Source organism: Drosophila miranda, chromosome 2, assembly GCF_003369915.1.
Source record: "Drosophila miranda strain MSH22 chromosome 2, D.miranda_PacBio2.1, whole genome shotgun sequence".
In the NCBI taxonomy this organism is placed as follows: Eukaryota; Metazoa; Arthropoda; class Insecta; order Diptera; family Drosophilidae; genus Drosophila; species Drosophila miranda.
Window position 1 is genome coordinate 11,869,751 of NC_046675.1, and position 23,745 is coordinate 11,893,495.

A 23,745-nucleotide genomic window follows, 5' to 3' on the forward strand; every position below is an offset into this window, starting at 1 on the left:
CGATTAAGCAGCGATGTTAGCACCGATGTTTTTCTAGCTCTAAAATTTATTGTGAAATATTGCGTTTTTAAGTTTTAAAATAAGATTAAGTCGATAAAGTACAGTACTATTTATTTATATGATTTAAGTGCTATTGCACTCTAGCAAACTCGACAAAATGATGTACGACAACGAGGAAGGTGTGAAAAAAAGATGCCACAAGGCACGCTGCTGAGCAAAAAACTAACATGGCGGCATGGAGCACTAGCGCTCCGCTCGCGTTCTTTGTTTTGTTACTAATAAACGCATCATTGCAGAGCTGTTCGAGGAAGAGAATGCAGAGGAGATCTCCCACGAGCTGTGGCAGGAGGCCTGCTGGATCGTAATCAACGCGTACTTCGATGAGAAGGGTCTGGTGCGGCAGCAGCTGGACAGCTTCGATGAGTTCATTCAGATGTCTGTGCAGCGCATTGTGGAGGACTCGCCGGCCATCGAGCTGCAGGCAGAGGCACAGCACACATCCGGGGAGGTGGAGACGCCGCCGAGATTCTCGCTTAAGTTCGAACAGATCTATCTGTCGAAGCCGACGCATTGGGAGAAGGATGGTTCGCCCAGTCCCATGATGCCGAACGAGGCCCGTCTGCGGAACCTCACCTACTCGGCCCCCCTGTACGTGGACATCACAAAGACAAAGAATGTGGAGGGCCTGGATCCCGTGGAGACGCAGCACCAGAAGACCTTCATCGGCAAGATTCCCATTATGCTGAGATCCACGTACTGCCTGCTCTCCCAGCTGACGGATCGTGATTTGACCGAGTTGAACGAGTGCCCGCTGGATCCCGGCGGCTACTTCATCATCAACGGCTCCGAGAAGGTGCTGATTGCCCAGGAGAAGATGGCCACGAACACCGTGTATGTTTTCAGCATGAAGGATGGCAAGTACGCCTTCAAGACAGAGATACGCTCCTGCCTGGAGCACAGCTCGCGACCCACATCCACTCTCTGGGTGAACATGATGGCCCGAGGCTCGCAGAACATCAAGAAATCCGCCATTGGCCAGAGGATCATCGCTATCCTGCCGTACATCAAACAGGAGATACCCATTATGATTGTGTTCCGTGCCCTGGGATTCGTGGCCGATCGTGACATCCTCGAGCACATCATCTACGATTTTGACGATCCGGAAATGATGGAAATGGTCAAGCCATCTCTGGACGAGGCCTTCGTGGTGCAGGAGCAAAACGTGGCCCTCAACTTCATCGGAGCGCGAGGCGCCCGGCCCGGCGTGACGAAGGACAAGCGTATAAAGTACGCCAAGGAAATCCTCCAGAAGGAAATGCTGCCCCATGTGGGCGTCTCCGATTTCTGCGAGACAAAGAAAGCGTATTTCCTCGGCTACATGGTGCACCGGCTGCTGCTGGCCTCGCTGGGTCGCCGGGAGCTGGACGATCGCGATCATTACGGCAACAAGCGCCTGGATCTGGCCGGACCCCTGCTGGCCTTCCTCTTCCGCGGCCTCTTTAAGAACCTGATGAAGGAGGTGCGAATGTACACACAGAAGTTCATCGATCGTGGAAAGGACTTCAATCTGGAGCTGGCCATCAAGACGAACATCATCACCGACGGCCTGCGCTACTCCCTGGCCACCGGCAACTGGGGCGACCAGAAGAAGGCCCATCAAGCGCGTGCCGGCGTCTCCCAGGTGCTGAACCGGCTCACCTTCGCCTCCACCCTGTCCCATCTGCGTCGCGTTAACTCGCCCATTGGCCGCGACGGAAAGTTGGCCAAACCCCGCCAGCTCCACAACACGCTCTGGGGCATGCTGTGTCCCGCCGAGACTCCGGAGGGAGCCGCTGTCGGTTTGGTCAAGAATCTGGCTCTGATGGCCTACATATCCGTAGGCTCACAGCCGTCGCCCATTCTGGAGTTCTTGGAGGAGTGGTCCATGGAGAATCTAGAGGAGATTGCACCCTCGGCGATTGCGGATGCCACCAAAATCTTTGTTAACGGCTGCTGGGTGGGCATCCATCGGGATCCCGAGCAGCTGATGGCCACGCTCCGAAAACTGCGTCGCCAGATGGACATTATCGTGTCGGAGGTGTCGATGATCCGTGATATTCGCGATCGTGAGATTAGGATCTACACAGATGCGGGTCGCATCTGTCGGCCGCTACTGATTGTGGAGAATGGATCGCTGCTGCTGAAGAAGACCCATGTGGAGATGTTGAAGGAGCGCGACTATAACAACTACAGCTGGCAGGTGCTGGTGGCCTCCGGCGTGGTGGAGTACATCGATACCCTTGAGGAGGAAACGGTCATGATCGCCATGTCGCCGTATGATCTGAAACAGGACAAGGACTATGCCTACTGTACGACCTACACCCACTGCGAGATTCATCCGGCCATGATCCTGGGCGTCTGCGCCTCCATTATACCCTTCCCCGATCACAACCAGAGTCCGCGTAACACCTATCAAAGTGCTATGGGTAAGGACTCCATTCCCCTCTGGAGTATGATTCCTACTCTTGTACTTATACTCTCCTCATTCCACAGGCAAACAAGCTATGGGTGTGTACATCACCAATTTCCATGTGCGGATGGACACGCTGGCCCATGTTCTATACTATCCCATGAAGCCGCTGGTCACCACCCGATCCATGGAGTATCTGCGCTTCAGAGAGCTGCCCGCCGGTATCAATTCGATTGTGGCCATTCTCTGCTACACGGGCTACAACCAGGAGGATTCTGTCATCCTGAATGCCTCGGCGGTGGAGCGAGGGTTCTTCCGATCGGTGTTCTACCGGTCGTACAAGGATTCGGAGAACAAGCGTGTGGGCGATCAGGAGGAGAACTTTGAAAAACCCCATCGCGGCACCTGCCAGGGCATGAGGAATGCCCACTACGACAAGCTGGACGACGACGGCATCATTGCTCCTGGCATTCGTGTCTCTGGCGACGATGTGGTGATTGGAAAGACCATCACCCTGCCGGAGAACGACGACGAGCTGGATAGCAACACCAAGAGGTTTGCCAAGCGAGATGCCTCCACCTTCCTGCGTAACTCCGAGACGGGCATCGTGGACCAGGTGATGCTGACCCTCAACAGCGAGGGCTACAAGTTCTGCAAGATTCGAGTGCGCTCCGTGCGCATTCCACAGATCGGCGACAAGTTTGCCTCCCGTCACGGACAGAAGGGAACGTGTGGGATCCAGTATCGGCAGGAGGACATGCCCTTCACCTGCGAGGGACTGGCCCCTGATATCATCATCAATCCCCATGCCATCCCCTCTCGTATGACAATCGGGCATTTAATCGAGTGTCTGCAGGGCAAGCTGGGCTCCAACAAGGGGGAAATCGGTGATGCCACGCCCTTCAACGATGCCGTCAACGTGCAGAAGATCTCCACTTTCCTTCAGGAGTATGGCTACCATCTGCGTGGCAACGAAGTCATGTACAATGGCCACACAGGACGCAAGATCAATGCTCAGGTGAGTCACACAGAGAAATGAATTTTTGAGCTCTCTTTCAATGGAAATCCTCTTCTGTTTAAGGTATTCTTGGGACCCACATACTACCAGCGCTTGAAGCACATGGTGGACGACAAGATCCATTCACGTGCCCGCGGCCCTGTCCAGATTCTAGTGCGACAGCCTATGGAGGGCAGAGCCCGTGACGGCGGCCTGCGTTTCGGTGAGATGGAGCGCGATTGCCAGATATCTCACGGTGCCGCCCAGTTCCTCAGGGAGCGTCTCTTTGAGGTCTCCGATCCGTATCGCGTCCACATATGCAACTTCTGCGGCCTGATCGCTATCGCCAATCTGCGCAACAACACGTTCGAGTGCAAGGGCTGCAAGAACAAGACGCAAATCTCCCAGGTGCGCCTTCCGTACGCGGCCAAGCTGCTCTTCCAGGAGCTGATGTCCATGAACATTGCGCCCCGTCTGATGGTCAACTGACAGAGCGCTCCTATTAATTGCCCTAAGCCCAAGATTGAGGAGCTCCTCCCAGCAGCTCCCATTAGCAGTTAATTATTAAATTACCATAATTGACACCCAATTTCTTTCTGTCTGACGGTCTCTATTGTCTCGCTTCGCGCAATTGGAGCGAATGCTTGTGCTGCATTTTAAAAACGCCATCAGACGTGCCACAAGCCATCCGCCTACAATTAATTTTGGGCGAAAGTCTGACAAGAGTTCAAGAGTTTCAAACGGAATGTGATTTATTTATTTGCTTATTTCGCATTGTTTTCAATCGGGTATAAGGCCTATACTGGAAGATTTGGGAAGTAATATGAGTATCAATAAATATTAAATATTATAGATTCTGTGTACTAACATTATTTGATAATAGCGGAATTTTATACAGTGGTAGATAATTCCTTTGTATAGCGGTCGAGTAAATTAAAGAGACGTATCCTACAAATTGTGAGTGCTATGATTAGCAGAAACCAGCTTTTCGAAGTAAAACTAATCTTTGGGGTCTTTAGAGAAGTCTAGGTGCAAAATATAGTAGTTGTATCTCTAAGATCGATTCGAAAAAAAACACCCAAAAGGACTTGATGCTGATCTGGGCTCTTATGGATTGTAAATGAAGAAGGTATATATTAGATCAAAATCATTTTCTGCGATCCATATCTAAGAACAGGACTTTTGATCCTAATATACTCGTAGTACTGTAGTCAATGAATCCATGGGCCTTTCTTAAATTGAACATAACAGATCCACCTGCTTTGAGTGTATCCACAGTTCGACTTTGAGTAGGTAGCATTTCCATTTCGTTTTATGTTTTGTTATGTTTTTGTTGCTTTCTTTGATTTTGACGTAATGCTTTGGCCCGCGGTCTGTGACGCCCAATGACAAAAGGGATTAGTTCTTTGTTGCTGCCTGACGAAGCCGGAGCTGGAGATGGAAGTGGAGATGGAGGTGGAGGTGGAGGTGGAGCTGGGGCTGTGTCTGAAGAGAGGAGAGAGGAGGCTGGAGCTTTAGTTCGACGTGCGCCGAAGCCGCCAATTGAGTGACAGTTATTAATTGCCGCTTGACGTGGCTCCAGCCCCGACCAAGTTCATGTCTGAGCCCATGTTGATGCGAATGTTAATGCTGATGGCGATGGCGAAGGCGATGCTGACACCCATCATTCAGCAGACTGATCCGTGCGGGAGCGCCTTTGCCTTGTTTGATGAATAATTGAAATTGCGTGTAAATCCTCCCGCAAAGTGTCTCTGATAAGAGGTTCAGCCCCCAGCAGAACACAGAAGCAACAACGAGAGCTGCACTTAAGGTGTCCTGAGGTACGGTATTTATTTATAGCGTCTTAAAAATAACTTAAATTACTTCTGTGCATCGTTAAGGTGCAGCGCATTCGCACCCCTCTACTTATGTATCTCCGTTGCGGAACACACTGATGGCGTAGAACTCGGGCACTCTGTAGACCTTCAGACGCTCGTGACTAAAGCGCCCGTTGGTGCGGGCCTTCACGTAGAAGAAGTCCTTCAGGCCCAGCTCCTTGCGCTGCGAGGGTTTCTCCTCCTCCACAACGAGGCGCTGCTGCTTGGGCCGGTACCCGCTGGACTTGTCCTGCAGCAGCTTCACGAAAATGATGTCCCTGTCGTCGTTTCCTCCCAGGGTACGTGCCTGGTAGAGATTTGCTCGCTGCTGCGGATAGATGAGCAGCGGCTGGATGGGCAGCACTTGGCTGGGCGATGTGGGATAGGCCGCCAGCTCATCCAGTTCGTTGTCGTTGAAGCGCAGAGCAGGAGCTGCCCAGGATGACTGAAGGGAGACCATCAGCAGGACAAGGCTTAGCGTGTGTCGAAGGAAAGGGCAGAGCTAGGGGGAGACAAGAGATAAAAGCTGTTAGAAAACTACTGGAGGCAAGAAAACTAAAAAGCTGAGGTGTTAGATCTTCAGAAGGGATAGGTCCCTATTGAGGAGATACATATGATAAAAATAGAGAAATTTGTAGTTCAGAGATTCCCTAATGACGAAGAATACGTGAAGGAAACCCACAAATGAATTTTCATTGAGTAAAAATCCAGAAAAAATAGAGGTGTAACCTTTATTGAAGCAAAAAGTGCCTATCAATTCGATTTATAGTCTGAAGAAAGCTATAATCGATGCTCAACATTACTTAATACACTTTGGCGATAAATCTTGCCGAAAATAAAGAACCAAGTCGTAACTTTTAGTAGCGATAAAACAGCGATTTGCATATCTAATTATATCGACTTGATCTCCAGATCTGATTCAACTAATTGAGAAATGTGACCAACCGGAATCGGTTCCAGTCAAAACAGGGGCAGGTGCTGGAACCCTAGATGATTCGACACTCTTTATGGATCGATTCTTGTCTTTGAATTACCGTTTCCATTGCGTTTGATAAATCACAGCTCAAGTTCGATCGACAAAAATCGAATTTGTGATATTGTAAGCGGCTTTGGTTCGCTTCTTTTTTTGGTATTATTTTTGGCACTCCTGCTCTTTCGGTCTATAAAAAGTAATATCACAGAAGTCGGAGGCGGCGGCGAAGACGGAACGATCAAGCGCGACGTGCAAATGTCAGAGGCAGACTGGCGTGCGACAAGGCCAAGCGGACTTCATTTACCACCAAAGTCGGGCCTGAAGCTGTGGCTGAAGCTGACGCTCAAGCAGAGGCAGAGGCGGACTCTGGATTCGGACGGGACTGGAGTTCCATGGGCAGAGCTTCAGCAGAGCTGTCAACAAATTGCAAACGTTGTGCAAACGCAACGCGAAAGATGGCCAAGAGCTGCTGCTGCTGCTGGGGGATCACTCATTATTTGTGCTATTAATTGATCAGTAGGTCGGAGACCCGCACGGGTCAATGCTATCAGCATACAATATTTATCAATCAATTCGGTTTTAAGCTACACGATGAGCTCAGGCTCGGTTCCAGGCTTACATTCGGCAGCTGCCGCCGGTAATTTTATGCTGTGATGTCAAATTTATTATTACTGCCTCTGTATGGTAAGCAAAATAAATAATGTAGGGAACAAAAAACACTCAGAGAGGTATATTTAGGCACGTAGAAATGCTTAATTAGCAAATATTTGCGCTGCCTTGAGTTTGGTAAAGAGTTTTGCACATTTGTTAGATAGTTTTACGAGTGTTTGTCTCTTTCCTTAACAAGTAATAATTGAATAATTTCTATGCTTAGTGGAGGAGCAGACGATCAAGATAAATACATTTTGTTTGCGGCTTCTACTGGTGCGGCAGCAGCTGCTGCTGATGATTGCTGGCATATTAATCATACGCACCTTGGACCAGCTGCAAATCAATTACAAGCTTAAGTACGAGAGCCATCACTGCAGGAAATGTGAAATAAAGTTAAGTGAAATAAAACAAGAAGGGTGGGCTGGCTATACATACATTTCTTCTGGTAAAAGTCATCATACCAACCTCAATGGTACCATAAAATAAATAACCAAGACTAATTGAAGCAACATAACAAGAGTTGTCAACAAGCGAAATTTAATCGCTTTAAATGTGAAATTATGGCCTAAATGGCAACGGCAAGAAAACAAACTGCCAAAGAAAATAACTACCGTTTGGACAACACATCATCGCATAATCAAAACACATTTTTTTCGCCCGATTTCGCTCGACCATAGATTCGTGACTGATTAATTGCAGCGCATCTGAAGGCAGAGCCGGAGAGTTGGAGAGACCTCTCCTCATTACTGCTGTGGGTGTCCGCACTTTGCATATTTGATTTGTACTTTCGTTTTGGACTCGTTTTCATTTTGATTTCATTCTTTTGGGACAAGAAGCGTACGCTCTTAATGAGACCATTCGCATGCTGTCGGGGGAATCGTGTAAAAGTGGAATACTTAAGAGTATGTTTGTTTTTTTCTACCTCTATCGCTACTGTTTACCAGAAAAAAAGGGAAAGCTTTTCGATTCGATTTTAGAGGTGTCGGCATCGGTGTTTGTGGCGCCAGCATAGCCACAAATTGTGGTTTATGCGTCTGGCCAAAAGCCATAACCATACGCAATGGTATCGGTTTTTTGGAGTGGGGGAGGGAATCCCCATCGATGTGTGCTGTATACTGGAGTAACAGGTGTCGTATAACATTGCCAGCATTGAGGGATTTGCGGGGGGATTAGGTGGCCGTCAATGGGCGGAGGTAAAGGCAAAGGTTAATCCGAAACTGCAAACAATGTGAGCAAATTTGATTCAAATAAAAATAATATGTCGGTGTACATACTGAGAACGAGAAGGGTATGGATAGGGGAGTGTGAAAAGGTTATTGAATTGGCTGTTTATAGTGTGGTATTGGATTTATGTAAAACTATTGGAAGAATGCCAAATATTGTATGTCAAAGAGCAATAAAACAATGTGTTATATGCTGTTAAATGAATTTATGAAGTTGTTGAATTAATGTAAAATAAGTGGAAGAATAGAAATACAGAATCCCAGATATTTTGTATGTTGTTAAAATGTATATGTACATATGTATGTACATGTCATATATATGGTTTTTTCCCGTTTTATCGTTTGCCATTTTATATAATTTTTAACATAAACAGGAAGGCTTGACACATTGATTTTTATATTTATATTTATTTTGCATTATATTAGTTTTGCTGATTTATATTTATTTACAACCTAATGAGAGGGAGTTAGGAAAGCGAATGTAATTGCTAATGTTTTCGTTAAATTTCGTGACAACATTTTGCCAATGGAATTCGTTAACAATTTTTTATATTTCGCATATTTTCGCGAGTTTTTGTGCCAATATCTTATGCAAGTTGTTGATGTTTGTGGAGTTATATTGTAAAGGGATTATATATCAGACACACATGAAGAAAAACAACATGCAAAAAAAATAAAATGCGGACACAACAAAAAGGGTACAATTTCATTCATTGAATATTAATCTTTACAGTTTCAGTGAAACAAATATTAAACCTTTAAAAATCTCCTTTGGTAGCTGTTAATTTTTTCCCCGGTATCTGTTTCCATTTAAATCTTTAATTTTTAACACATCTATTGTCTGATGTGATGCATCATTATTCGCTTTTTATCTGTAATAAAGAATATTTTTCGTTTTAATCGCTGAAGCTTTAAAGCCATTAACTGCTCATTGGGAAATAAATAAACGAGATGATTTATTTTTACATTGCACACAAATTGTATGTGTGTTTTTTCTTTTGTGGATAATTTTGATTTCGGTTAAAGTGCAGAGTAATATAATAATCCCCGATGGCCAGATTTAAGCTGATAGTTCTGTGTCACCACCTCTCGCCGTGGGGACTGTGCACTTCTTTCTTCGCACAATTTCCAAGCAGAGTGGAGGGAGCCTCATTAGCATTGTTAATTGATAATTGTGTGTGAGTGGTTGGAGGGGAGTGGGTGGGGTGGGTTGGGTGGAGTCTGACAAAGAGAGACAGCTACAATTTATAACAGAATAATCATAATTCTATTGGGGAAACAGACGAGAGGCATCGTCCTCTCCCTCCTTCTCTTTCTGCTATATTATTCATGTAAATGCGAATGTTTAAGGGTAGGAGTATCTGTCTCTGTGTGTGTGTGTGTGTTGGGGAGCCTCTTCTCTGTCTATGGCTTTGTTCAAATAGGAAAAGCCAAAAGGTGCTTAACTATGAAATACGATGACAAGACAAACGGCGGAGCCCCAACAAGCGACGTTTGCTGCGCGTTTTTAATTACCATAATTACATAACTGCACACATATACTCTTACACTCCCACCACCCACCCACCCACACACGCACGCACACTGGAGAATGTGGTCCGCGCCTGAAAGTATGCAACACCGAGGTACATATTATAGATGGCATATTAAGTAGAAGGTAAGGCACCACTGGTGTCTATAAGGTATCTATATCTGTAATGCCCAAGAGTGTAAGTCCATATATCCCTGCTGTTTAGCACCCAAACATACATATGTTAATTCTCATACCTTACCTTCCATTTGAAATACCCTGTGACACCCTTCCATCTATCTACAAGATGGTCTGAGGCAAAGGGCCCTCTTAACTGTTGTTATCGCATAAACTTAAATAGTTTTTGCCAGCCACTTTGCGGCTTTTAAGTTATTTTGCGTGCACCACTTGAGTGAAGCACTTTTATTTTGGTCGAACAAGGGTTCAACTGGGCGCTCAAGGGTCACATTCTGTGTGTGTGCGTGTGTGTTAAAGGGGTGTCTTATGGGATGGAACCCGACCCGGGCTTAGTTTGACTGTCTAACTGGCTCTGTTAATTAAATTGCAAGTCTTTCTGCCAGTGATACTCACACTCGCACGCTCGCACCTCTCAAACCCAATTCCTGGCCTCAAATTAAGTCAAAGTTTTCCATTTCCATTTACTGTCTGATGTCTCCCGCTGTCTGCTGCATAATTTCCACCACCCACTGCTGCTGGTGGTGGGGTTTTCTTTCTTGGGCTCGTCGCGTGGCAGCGGCGAAAACTTGGCTAAATGGTTTGCTATTAATTTTTCGTGGCATGTCGGTTATTAACCTGCCTCCTGTTTGCTACCTCTTCTGCTTGCTATTTTCTGCTTGGTATTGCACTCATATTTTTTTTTTTTTACAGTGGGCGTGATTGTGCCCTGGGCGTGGCTGACACAGTTTGGGAATCAGAGCCAGAATCAGAGGTGGAATTGGTGTGGCGAAAACTAATTGAAAAATTACCAAGGTAAGACTGTAACGCCTTTAAATTGTAACATAAATTAGGAAGAATTGCAATGCCAATTGGGGATTGAACGTATTATGGATATGGAATAAAATATGTAAGAATTATTTGGGTCAGAATATGAGAGAAAAAGTTAAATTTACGGAATCATTATCCCTTTCTCCATCGTCAAAACCCTCTCCAGCTCTATCTTTCTGGTCAGCAATTTGACTGATGTCTGGGACACGTAAATGCTTCTGGAATTGGCTTAATGGCCATCAATAAGTTGACGATTTAAATTGAATTTCGGTCACATCTTCCATTGTCGGACAATCGAAGTGCATTTTGGCTTTCATAAATAAATAAGATTGTTAAATTGTCCACGCTCCAGAGGCTTCAGGCTTATTCCCTTTGCGAAGGCAAGTCCGTGCCCCAATCCGGGTCTGTGGTTCCGTGTGCATGACTGCTCCGGCTACTGTCTGTGCCCCCACAGGCCCCCAGGCCACCTTCTGACCCCCAGCGCACATTGTAAATGCGGCTCGACAATTTGTATGTTTGGCCAACTTCCCCTGAACTCTGCGTCTTGTCTGTTTGTCACTTTCTGGCATTGGATTTGAATACGCTTTTGATGCTCATCACGTTGCCGGTCAAAAATTGACTCTGGTCGAAGTTAGAGGATGCTGGTTCAGGGTCCTGGGGTTCCCGACCACTCCGTGGATCAAAGGCGCATTTAAGCAGCTTACCGCAAAATGGAAAGCGATTGAAATTTTCATGAATTCCCATTGCCCCCAAAAAGCGCACAGCACTCGTACCCTCCACAACAAAATTCGCTGCCATATGGTATTCCATTCACAGACTTGTTTGCCAACTTTCCGACCAACAATTAGTCGCTTTCCAACTGTTTTCCCGCCGAGCCATTAATTGAATTTCGCCCTCGGTTTGATTTTCAATCTTCCTGCGTTCCGCAAACTCAAGTTAAATGTGGCTAAAACCCAAACAACTGCAAACTACAGAAAAAATACCCCCAATAGAGGAGCAGCAGAATCTCTGAACTTTGATTGCAAATTTCTTTGCCTTCATCGAAACAATTTGTAGCCGCCCCTCTCTTTCGCTCTCTAACATTGACTGTGCGTCTCGCCTTTCCACTCGTCGTTTTTCTAATTTTTCGTTGCATTTTTAGTCGGGTTTTCTTTTTTAACATTCTCTTCTATTTTTCTTTGCGTGTCTGCTTTTCCATGTCCAGGGGCGGACTGGGATGAGATGGGTGGGCCCATTTAATGACTTATTTATGGGGCGTATTGGGTTTTTGGAAGTGCAAATTTGATCAATTAAATGATAAAGATATGAGATGAGGTTCTATCACGCTAACTAACTGAGCACTAACTATTATTCTGATTGCAAAAAGGATCCACATGGTGGATACAGCATCGTCTTAGTTCCGATGTCCTCTATCCGTGATTGTGGGATATTTAGTGGATATTTTCAATCTTTCACTCCACCCAAACTTTAAAAGCTTGATTCCGCTCCTGGCCTCTGCATCATAGTTATTTTGCATTCCCCGATGTTTTTCTATTTTCTGGATTTGGAGGGACCATTTTTTCGAGGAAAGCCGGAACTGGCAAAAGTGTTGCTTGCAAATGTTTACAGTTTAGTTGTGCGGATGTGATAAAAACAATTTGATTGCAAAATAAACTGCACAGCGCACTGGTCGGAAGGGAGAGAGTGTCAGATGTCCGGAGTGCGGGCAGAAGTGTAGCAGAGTTCTGTGAAAATTGATATAAAGAAAAATCTGTGATTGGGAGCAAAAGCAGAGAGCACTGAACCGGAATGCAGATGGGGAAATGTTTGATTGAGTCCGAGTTTGTATTGATTTTGGACATCGGTAGGCGGACGGCACACTGAAAACGGAAATTCCCCGAAAATTCCACAAGGAAACTGAATTTTTGCTTAAATCACAGATACTCGTCCATACATTTACTTTTGCAAAGCTGCAGCTCACTTTCGGCTCAAAATTTGATGGATGCTGGATGCTCTGGGGGTCTGATTCAGTTAGGCAATCATTCGATGGGTTAATTGGGTGGGCTTGTAGAGTTGGTTTGCAGTCTTCTACAGTTGTAAGGAAGGAAATTCCGTCGGACATGATCCGATGAGAGAATGTGTGGACAGGAAGCAATTTCCTTTGCCTGAAATTTGATATTAATGGTAAAACATGTACACTCCTTAAAAAACTAACAAATGAACCTCCATGAATCATGTCAGTACAGAATTTGATGTAAATACTTCGATACGTATATTATAAACAGATATACATATGACTTCACAGCAGTTCCCTATTTTTATTGACCTATCTCTATAAATATTTATCTTTCCTAATTGCTGCCTGACAAACCTATTTTTAGACCTATTCGAGAACTGACCTTACCCATTAATTAACCAATTAATTAACCAAGCCAAGTCCAGTACTAGCTCAACTCAAACATTGACTTATTGAATATCATATCATATCATAGCCCGAATCAATTACGGAATTACCTGTGAATATAAATGTGTTTGTCAACTATTATGACATCTTTTATTGAATATATTATATTAGTGGTTTAGCAACGAGCTTATCTATAAGTAAGTTTGTTTGCTTTCCTTCAGGTGACAGTACAATGAACCCTTTACTGCTAACAATATATGTACGTATCTCCTTTCAACTATCATGCATGGTAAAGTACAAAGCGTCCTTTGGCTAAACCCCCTTCAGGTCAAATCTGTGTCAACTTTGGCCTGTGCCTCAGCCAGTCTGCCCGTCTGTTCGCCTGTCCGCCTGTCAGTGGGTGAGTTATGTGATTAATGGCCACAGCTTGGGGTCGGTCGGGCGACTTCTATGCGGTACTAATTACATAGAGCCGGGATAGCCAAACGGGCACAAAAAACTCATTAACGCACTTGCAACATGTCCTAAATATAATATTCATAATAGTTTCTCCATCGCTGTCTCTTGTAACCCCCCCACTCCCTCTATCCCCTTCTCTTTCACGCTGTCTTTGCTGTTGGAATATGCAAAAGTTCCCGAAAGCTGTAAAAAAAGAGAGCTAAAACTAAAGTAGAAATAAAAACGTTCTGTATTTCGGACATAAGCGTAAACTTTTCTGTGAGTGTTGCCTTTATGCAATTTCCGTATGAATGCGGGCACAGAATGATGTATGTATGTATGTATGTGTGTCGGGAGGGGGGACTCCTGACTCCACGTATTCGCATTACACATGAATGAGTGTTTTTGTGAATGTTGGTGTGGGGAAAGCGTATGTTTTACATGAATCACGGTTAGTTTCGGGATACTTTTGCGCTTTTCCGACCGGGCAATGTGTACATAAGCCACAAACGTGACAACAAAAATGCGGGCGCCCTCTTGGCCTTTCCTCTCGGTAAATATATGGTGTGCTTGAATGTGTGTACCGTGTGAAAAGTGACAAAAGCATTGACAGGAATCAAAACTGTCCGCACAAAAACACAGACACAACTACAGATGCAAAACCAAGCGGTTGAAACGTTGGGAAGAACCAAAAAGAACCTTTACTGCGGCCAGGTATCATGGTCATGGTCATGGTCGTGCGAGCAGATAAGATGAGGTTTCGAATGCGGATGCTCGGATGTGGATGTGAATGCGCCAGCCAACTTTTATTGATGGCCAACCGCAAACTTTTTGGGGTCATTTCTCTTCTTGTTCAGGTCCTATTAGTGCTGTCTGATTGGGTTCCATAGCTGGAACTAGTTTTCAAATGAACTTTTTATAGGGAACTTAAGAGATCTGGCGACTTGGTAGATATTTGATTCGTCTGACGGGCATTATTGGTGTTAAATGATCTGCAGATCTATTCCTTCTTTTGTTATACTTTTCTCTAATTTCCATTGATCCATTTCCCGCAGCTCCACAGCAGAACCACTCAGCACTGTCGATATCTGATCTAGTCCCTATTGAGTCCACACCCGCATCCCTGCCTCGTATTCCCGTATTCCTGTGTCTTGGGTTCTTTTGTGTGCTTAGCCAACTGTCAGGCGACTGTCAATTGTTAATTAAATGTATACCCTGGCCAGATGTTGCCCCCGAGTTCACTTGATTTGTTTGACCAAGCGACGGCCGGCGACTTCTCGCCTTGGGACCGGACCGGACTGTTTCTGTCAGCGACACACATCCACATCCACAGCCACACCACTCTCCAGACTTTTGTATATACATTTATTGCCAAAGTTTCGTCCAATTTACGTAGGCTTTATGTTAATATTGTTATGGCCTTGACAGTTTTATTGCTCTGAACTAATAACTTAATTGACAATGGGGATGCGCAGGTAGGCTGGGGGACGTGTGCGCGGTGCACCTGTTGTCCTGTAATCGTTGTAATTTATTCCCCAACCCAATTGACTTGAAAACGAGTAAACGAGCCTCAATTAATGCTGCACCATTTGATTTATTGGTCTGTGAGCGCAATCAACAAATTATATGAGAGTTGGTTATCAAAGGGAAGTCTAAAAGTATGCAGCATATTTAAACAGTTTGCAGTTAACGGATGATTGTTCTGCTAGTTGTCCGAGCTTCCAATTATGGCCAGAATGTCAATGAATATGTTAATTATATCCAAGTAAAGGTTCAAGGCCGCAAAGATGTACTCTTCGGGGCTGATGGAGTAACGGTGGCCGCCACCCATCATCAGCTGTGTGTCGTAGATCAGGTACATGGAGAACAGAAACGCGCTGACCGAAGCATAGATGAGGGTGAGCATGCTGCCACCCACAAATACAGCCACAAGCCCAAAGATCAGGAGGATCACCAGCAGTGTGATGAGGAGGCCTCCCATCATGGTAAAGTCGTACTTTGTCTGCATGGCGAACAGCGTGAGGGCCAGGCAGACGGCAGCCGTGATTCCCACGGCCATCAGGACCTCCGTGGGAGCAAAGCGACAGGCCGACACGCCCAGCAGCAGGGACTGGGCCACGGTGAAGCCCCCCAGGAAGATGAAGTTCATCGGTGTCTGGCGGCGTAGGCTCTCGCTGCACACCAGCCCCAGCAGCGTGGCCAGCATCAAAAACAGGGCCACAAAGAAGACCCACCTATTCTGCAGGGCGTACATCTTGACATTATCGTTGAATACGAAGATCGACACGGCCCCGAAGGTGGCCACCAGTTGAGACATCAGTATAAGGTACACCTTGCGGATGAATCCCCGTCGGATGCTGCCATCGTTGAATCCTATGTTCTTCGGCTGGCCCTCGGGATCGCCAGAGCCGTACGATCCATACGGCCCCAAGGCCAAGAACTCAGCTTGAGATCCTCCCAGATTTCCGTACTGAATGGGTTGACTGCCGACTTGCATTGTTAGTTCTTGTTTTTTGTTCTGTGATCACAAATGTTTACTTGTTTTTAAACGTATGTCCAGCTCGAGCGTTTGGAGATACTTCCAGGCCTAAAATAAAAAATCAAATGATTAAAGGAATCTAGGGGTGATTGAGAAGTCGGAGAAGGTTTGATTTGGCTTACAGCAATCGTCGATACTTGCTAGTACAATAAATACAGAGCATGTGCTTATTCCCATGAGTGAGATCCCATTCGCTTGAAGATGTGTCATCGTACTGCAGAGGCCTATCAATGCGAGATCTGTTACCAGGTCTTGGCTACCAAACAAGATCTATTACTGTATTTGCGACGACCGACAGTGACAAAGCTTTTGACATAGAGACATATTTTCTTTCTTTAAACAATTAGATACCTACACTGCAGTATAGGCCTTCGATGACTCATCCCAACGTTCGACCGGGATGTGCTCAGCGTGCAGAGTTTATAATATAACGCTTAATATATCTTAATTTGCACGATCGTCTGATTCGGTGCCGTTGGTGATGGCTGGAACCTTGTTTTTTTAACAACTGTGTATCGTGATCCCGTCCGATATGGTCCGTCCCATCGATTGCCAAATCGATTCAATAGTATCGAAAGAATTTTGCATGAAATAGTATTTAACATATGTACATACAAATTAATAAATATATAATAATATTATCACTCTTTCAAAGGTACGATTGAACGCTTGCAGACGGACATGGTGAAAGAACGACCTGTGCCATAACACCCTCAGCAGCATTGGAAATGGAATGGAGTTGGAATATACCAACAAGTATATCGTAAACGGTCACCCTGATAAATTCGTACAAAATTGAATCGATAAAAAAATTTATAAATTCTTGAACCACCGCATCGAGCTTGAGCGTCAAATTTCAATTAGAAACGTAATTGCTCTTAAAAAGGAACCAGAAGATGGTTTATCAGCTATACCGATCGTCCACCGTGGGCATCACGTTGCAGGATACTCTCGACGAACTCGTCAAGGTGAGTCCCAGGCAAAAAAGCCTTAAAGCGTCGCGTCTCGTCGCAAATGCAAGAGCCAATAAGAGCGAGAGTTGTCCATTGCAGAACGGGCAGATGTCGCCATTTCTGGCCTGCAAGGTGCTCCAACAGTACGACGTGAGCATCAACAAGGTTTTCAAAGAGAAGGTGAAGACGAGCCTCACTTTCACGGGGTCACGGCTGAGTTCCTACCAATTCTGCGACAGTGTCTGGACCCTCAGGCTGAAAGATGTGGAATTTCGCTCGAAAAACCACGTGATCGTCAAAGTCGACAAGGTGAAAATTGTTGCCTGCGAAAGCGAAGGAGGGAAAAAAAAAACAGATATGAAGGCTCAATGAAGAAAACAAACAAACAAAAAAAAACCAACGTAAATGTGGTGAAATAAAGTAGATTAATAACCAAACAAATCAGCACCGTGCTTCAGTGTTAGACTACGTGAAAAAGAGAAAGAGGTCTTTGTATTTGCAATGGGAGTTTTGGTTCGTTCTAGTTCTTTCTTTCACTCTACTCGCCTTTTCTTCTTTCGGTTCTTGGTCCATCTTCTTATTAGTCTTTCGTGTTATTCTTGTTTGGTTTGAGTTTTAAATAATTTTATTTGAATTTATTAATAATTTGCACGCGCTTCAGCAACTACCAGGGATGCACTTCAGAAAATCGATGCCTTAGATCGGTGAAGTCAAACCTGAAAGAAATGCCTGGCATAAAAAAGCATATGAAGCAAACGAGTCTGATCGGACATATGAGGCTGAAATTTAACGAAAAAGGTGAAGAAAAAACGTGTTTTTCGGTTGATAAAACGTGGTCCATTCCGTCAGTCTGTCTGTTGTCCGGAATTATTCGGAAGGCCTGTTTTTCCATTGATTGCTATGCACATTATACATACACCCATACCAGCAACGAAAATTCTCCTGTCTCTGGAAACCATAATCACTTTAATTCTAATCAATCCTAGGAGGATGAAGAATTTCAAATAAAATGTCTTTTCACTCTTTAAGCCCCACCTATGCGGCGCAGCAGCACACCTTCACATACACACATAAACACACTAGCACATGCTGCATCGTAAATCAAATACAGTTTGAATTTTTGATGAATCATCCGTAAAAGTCATCCCTGAAATTTGACATCCATATGTAGCTTTTTCAGCTTAATTCCTAGCCAAAAGCGAACAGCTGCTGAAACAAATTTTAACAAAAGAGAAGAGAGATATGTATGTAAGTACGCTATTTGTTTCCTATTTATTTTCCTATTGATAAATTGTTGTAGTCTGAATGGGAAGAGAGCAAGACAGCTTCTTGCTGCAGAGGATACGGCAAGACGAATAAAATCTCACTTTTCCACTCGGTTCTCAGAAAATGAATGACACGCAAAATGAGGACTTTGTGAGAGCTCTGGCGGTGTTCACAAGCCAGGTCGATTTGGCGATGGTTCTGCCACGGAGTGAGCCAAGGTCGAGCCGGTGAATGGGATCGTGCAGCCGGTGGCGATTCCGCACGATGCTGCAAGACCTACAATAGTCCGGATTTTCCCGGTGAAACCCCAGCGCGAGGAGCAGCAAAGTGCTACCAGGGCAAGGCCTTCTTGCAATCCTGGTCCGTATCGGCATCGCGGGCACAGATCAGGTTCGTTCCAGCTTCCCATCGTGGTTGTTGTCGCCCTCCAGTTCCACGAGGACTGGATCAAGCTCAATATTCAAGATATTTTGCTAATCCGGAATTTTGCTAATTGAACCGAATGCCGAAATCCCAAAGCCACAGCCAGAGTTTGCTCCGTGCGAAGCGGGACTCTTGGCCATTCAATGACTCGCAGTATTGGGCGAAGTTTGGAGAAGATTCAGACTATGACCACTTTGATGAGCGTCTGGCTCGGGGCATGTTGGATATGTTGGTGGCAGGGAATCAGTTCGAGGGCTGGGACTAGTTCCTGAACAAGAAGCAACGGATGCTGGAGATCGCAATGCACTGCTTCTTCACTCCGCAACTATCTACTGAGTTATACCTCAATTTATGGAACGGATCGCATAAGCCAAAAAGTGAGGCGATGACACACTCTCAAAAAGCTGACCTCCTAAACATTTTATTAAATAAATTTGAGTTGTATCGGTCAGAAAGTGACGTATCTTAATGTTTAGTTTCTCAGAGATAACTACCATAAAAAATACGAGGGGGAACGTTGTGAGTTGCTGCGGACACCGCAACTCTACAGTTATACCCGATACTAAGTCAGTATGGCTCTCCTGCGGCAGACGCCGCTAATATTGAACCACACGACAAAGAGTGCGTGCGAGAGAGACAGAAAATCAGTCTGAGCGTGACGTCGGGCGCTGCGAAGCCAGTGCAAATTGATTTGTTCCTTTTGGCTATAAAAATTATCTGATCTGGTCCAGATTCAGCAATCTGATAGATATGGTCATTATCTATGATTCTGCGTTTTTAGTTTTCTCAAATGTGCAATATTGTGGATGCAACAGATTTTCGTCTTTTGTGGGGGCGGAAGGGGGTGGGGCGAAATTCTGAGATACGTTTTATAGTGAGATCTAACAGAAGTGCGGATAGCAAATTTGGTTACTCTAGCCTTAATAGTCTCTGAGATTTGTGGATGCCCCAGTTTTTCGTCCTTTGCGGGGGCGGAAGGGGGTGTGGCGAAATTTGGACACGAAACGGTCAAGGTCCGATATCACAGGAGTGTGGATACCAAATTTGGTTGCTCTGGCTCTTATAGGTTCTGAGATCCTTGAACTCATATTTTGCAATTGGCAAAACCGACCATGAAACCTGTGTGTTAGAGAGAGACAGAGCGAGAAAGAATGAAATTGTTTTCATCCTCTACGATTCTGCGTTTTTGGTTTTATCGTATCTTTAAAAATGTGGATGCCAAAGATTTTCGTCCTTTGTGGGGGCGGAAGTGGGCGGGGCGAAGTTTTGAAATATTTTTGTAGCAGTGACATATCACAGAAGTCTGGATCCAAAACATCGTTGCTCTAGCTCTTATAGTCTTTGAGCACTAGGCGCTGAAGGGGACGGACAGACGGACGGACGGACAGACAGACAGGGCTCAATCGACTCGGCTATTGATGCTGATCAATAATATATATACTTTATGGGGTCGGAAACGATTCCTTCTGGACGTTACACACATCCACTTTTACCACAAATCTAATATACCCCAATACTCATTTTGAGTATCGGGTATAAAAAGGTTTGAAGTGGCGGTCCGCGTCCGAATAACTTTGACTTTACTAGCTTCCTCTGCGAGTAGTTTTCCCTTACAATCTGCTTGGTGAGTGGGTCAATAGTTTATGGCTTGATCTTGACTACCATCGGACTAACAAAAGCAACAACTACAACAGGTGTTGCTCACAGACCCCAAAACTCAGGCTGAATGCCCCCCATCTCCATATAGCACTCTCACATTCGCTTCTGCGCCTTGACTTAATTCAGCAAAAAATTGAGAGCTTTTTTCGTCCAGTTTTGTTGGTTGGATGGAAATGAAAATGCTTTTCAGTGTTTTCAGTCCCAGCTCCTTTGTGGGACTGGAGTGGACGGAGGAACCGATGGAGGAGTGCACTTGGCATTTTCTGATTGCCTAGCTCCCCATTTAGACGTAGTTCTCTGGCAACTAAAACCGGACACTCTACGCTCTACATAAAAAGCATTTATAATTCCCTAATTTGTGGTACAAATAGAGGGGAATCCTCCACACAAACTGAGTTGACAGTTGGACAAAATCTGGGTTGTTTTCCTTTTTGGTCGCATGTGGGGCCTGTCAATTGCTCCGGAATTTGAAAAGTGACGGTGTGCCCAGACACTTTTGTGCCACACATCAATCAAAATGCCATTTAGTAGGGCCATGCCCCAGGACTCGGCCAGGACCTGACTCTAGCACGACACGTGTTGCTTTTTAAAGTGAATCAGGCCCAGACCCAGATCCAGAGCCAGACCCATTCCCTTCTCATGCCCATCTCATGGAAAGCCCTGAGCTTTTGTCAAACAACTATCAACAAGTTTTTTTTCGTCTCTTTTTTTGATGTTTTATTTTTATTTTTTGGAGGGTAAGGATCTGAGCCCCAAGGCTGAAGTGCGTCACGTGTCAACCTAATCCACAAGGGTCGGGGACTGGGACTGGGACTGGGCTAATGAAAACAGCCTTAGCCAAAACAGAACAGGGCCAAAAGCATGAGAATGGGAAACTTCTAAGACAGGGTGCGACCACAGGGGCGTGGCTGACTGGCTGGCAGCCATCTATCAACACTTTCCAAACTTTAAATGAGTTTTCAAGCGACACAAAAAGTTTTGCCCGAGCCCCAAAAAAAAAGTAAAGCCAAAAACTAAAGAAATCGTAGCGTAGCAAGGAATGGCTGGCAGGAATGGCCACCAAGCGCAGTTGAACCACAAAATCGATGACAAAAGACCGAAAGCCAACAGCAAAATGTTGGCCAGAAGTTCAACAGAATCTCAAAAAAAAGGCAAATGGGACACGAGCCAGTGATTCTGGCTTAACAAATACTTGCCCATAACGAGGTATCCAACAACCAACAACGAACTCTGAACAACGACCAGTGTCCGGCACCAAAAAATATTAGGTTCATACATATAATGTGTTGTGTATACTTCTAGTAGAGGGTAGAGCCATTGCAATTTAATCTATGCAAATCCACAAGAAAAACTCATTTTGCGGATTTAAAGTTGATAAAAAGTACGCTGCAGCCCCAGCAGCAGCAGCAGCCCAAAAAAAATCCACAAGAAATGTCGTTGACAATACCCGTGGTACTCCTCCGTACTACTCCGTACTTGTGTATTCACCCACTCCAACATTCGTATTTATTTTATGGAGAACAACACTAACACTCCACTCCACTCGACTCCGTTCCGTTCCGTGTTTCGTGTGAATTTTATGCGGAGAGAAGCTCAATTTTTCTCGAGTCGCGACTACCGAGCCCCATTTCCTTTATTTTATGCATTATTACGGAATATTTTATTTTCACTCTGGTTTTATTTTCGCCAGTTTTTTTGTTTGCTTGTTTGTCATTGTTTAAATTTTTTCTCATTGCAGAGTCGGCTCCGGTTCCCAGCGCCAGCGCTGTCCCCATCCTTAACCCTTTGTCGCGGTCATTAAAATTTACAATACGCCAAGGGCAAGAACCTCCAAGAGGGGCAACTGCAACAGCAGTCGTTGAGTCGCTATATTATTTCTGATGCAGTCAACGCTCCTGCTCGGAGCTACAATCAGTTTTTATTTTTGCAAAGTATTTCGGGCTATCTTTTGGTGCTGGTGATAATTAAAAACATCTCTGAGCTTTAAACTAAAGGATTGTTAAGTGGTAAAGAGGGCATTGAAAGTGATTAAAGAATACCTTGTAGATGGAACAAAAGGGTTGAGTTCCGGCTGCCCTCAATCTTGAAATGCGTGTTGAAGAAATTTGATATACTCGTGGCATCCAGGAATACTAGCTGGGACAGTATGAATATTTGCTTACGGACAGACCTAGGGATATTGTATATTGTACGTGTAAATTGTGGAACCTGAATGCAATACTGAATACTGAAATCTTCTGTAAATTCAAGGCCTGCAATACAATAATATGTATTGTCTTGCACATGAACTGAAGTCTTGAACAGAGAGTGTCCAATAGTTGCACAGGATATGCAGGATATGAGCGACCCAGAATTATACCAAAAGGGTACCTGAAGGGCGAGCTGATTCACTTGCTTCCTTAAATTATAATATTCGCGGAGTAGTTTCTTAAGCATCTCCCAATCATCGGAGGAAGACAGCTTCGGCATTGTAGTCCCTATAAAATCTGAATAGTGCAAAATTCGTGACGGTCCATATTATAGAAGCCCTCAGTATGAGAATCCCATATATGATAACTTTAAAAAACATATATGTTAAGTCCGACAATTACCAGAGACTAGGATTTCTTTGTCTAAAAGGAATGAGAAATGAATCGAGTATTTAATGTAGTAACTAAAGTGTGTACTTAATTTCTATCTTTTGACTTTAAAAGATATTAGAATGCTTCAGAAATAGTTATACAGTATGTACTTATCACGCACCATTAATATCATATGGAAATATCGTGGAATGTAATAAGTTTTCCTTTCTTGCTATTAACTCTATTATATGGTCACTGAATCCTTTACTTTAAGACTGGATACTTCATGGCGCCCTTCACAACAGAATCCACTTACGTTTATTCAGACTCTGCCGCTGGGTCACCTCATGCATACGGCAATCCAATTTCCATTGCCATCACTCAGTGGCTGGGAGTCTGTCATGCAAATTGGCAGCTTTATGCCCTTTGCGGTTCAATGACTCCATGGAAAATCCACTCTAGGATCCTGCGAGGGGAAAGTGTTTAATATGCTGCACATTTTGTTCGCCTGCGGCTGCTTGCAGTCCATGATTTTCAGCTAGAGATTCACAGCCATTGCTCCTCTTCTAGTGGCAAAAATATTTTCCAAGCAAGCAAAAATATTTGCCAATCACACACATAGAGAAAGCAAGAAAGGAGAGAAAGTGAAAAAGAAACAAGGTTTAACCGCAAAATGTCCATAAAGTTCATGGTCATTGGCTCATCATCGAACGCACTCAGACAGTGGTCAAAGAGAGAGGAGGCGAAGGAATCCCTACAGCTCCAGACAATCATTGAGGGACAGGACCTGGCTTAAGTCTCCTCCTTAACTCAAGTTGGCTGCATTTTTTGCCAAGTTTTGCTCTTTTCAGTGAACGCC

General features: G+C 44.7%; 4 protein-coding genes across 4 annotated transcripts; 2 read left to right on the top strand and 2 right to left on the bottom strand.

The window, feature by feature from the left end:
- The first annotated feature begins 15 nt into the window (after positions 1 to 15).
- Positions 16 to 4,298, top strand: LOC108155469 (DNA-directed RNA polymerase II subunit RPB2). Its single transcript, XM_017286290.2, has 4 exons — positions 16 to 179; positions 297 to 2,465; positions 2,533 to 3,467; positions 3,531 to 4,298. Exons 1-4 carry the CDS (start codon positions 158 to 160, stop codon positions 3,933 to 3,935), a joined length of 3,531 nt encoding a protein of 1,176 aa, XP_017141779.1. The 5' UTR covers positions 16 to 157; the 3' UTR covers positions 3,936 to 4,298.
- A 948-nt stretch (positions 4,299 to 5,246) lies between these two features.
- On the bottom strand, positions 5,247 to 6,420 carry LOC108154404. The gene is made up of 2 exons (XM_017284674.2): positions 6,337 to 6,420; positions 5,247 to 5,804 (listed from the first exon to the last, which is right to left on the bottom strand). The coding sequence occupies exons 1-2, from the start codon at positions 6,343 to 6,345 to the stop codon at positions 5,352 to 5,354; spliced, it is 462 nt and encodes a 153-aa protein (XP_017140163.1). The 5' UTR covers positions 6,346 to 6,420; the 3' UTR covers positions 5,247 to 5,351.
- An 8,639-nt stretch (positions 6,421 to 15,059) lies between these two features.
- Positions 15,060 to 16,093, bottom strand: LOC108154310 (protein lifeguard 1). Its single transcript, XM_033390157.1, has one exon. It carries the CDS (start codon positions 15,980 to 15,982, stop codon positions 15,191 to 15,193), a length of 792 nt encoding a protein of 263 aa, XP_033246048.1. The 5' UTR covers positions 15,983 to 16,093; the 3' UTR covers positions 15,060 to 15,190.
- A 644-nt stretch (positions 16,094 to 16,737) lies between these two features.
- Positions 16,738 to 17,418, top strand: LOC108154610 (transcription initiation factor IIA subunit 2-like). The gene is made up of 2 exons (XM_017284926.2): positions 16,738 to 16,992; positions 17,077 to 17,418. The coding sequence occupies exons 1-2, from the start codon at positions 16,921 to 16,923 to the stop codon at positions 17,347 to 17,349; spliced, it is 345 nt and encodes a 114-aa protein (XP_017140415.1). The 5' UTR covers positions 16,738 to 16,920; the 3' UTR covers positions 17,350 to 17,418.
- Positions 17,419 to 23,745: the final 6,327 nt, after the last annotated feature.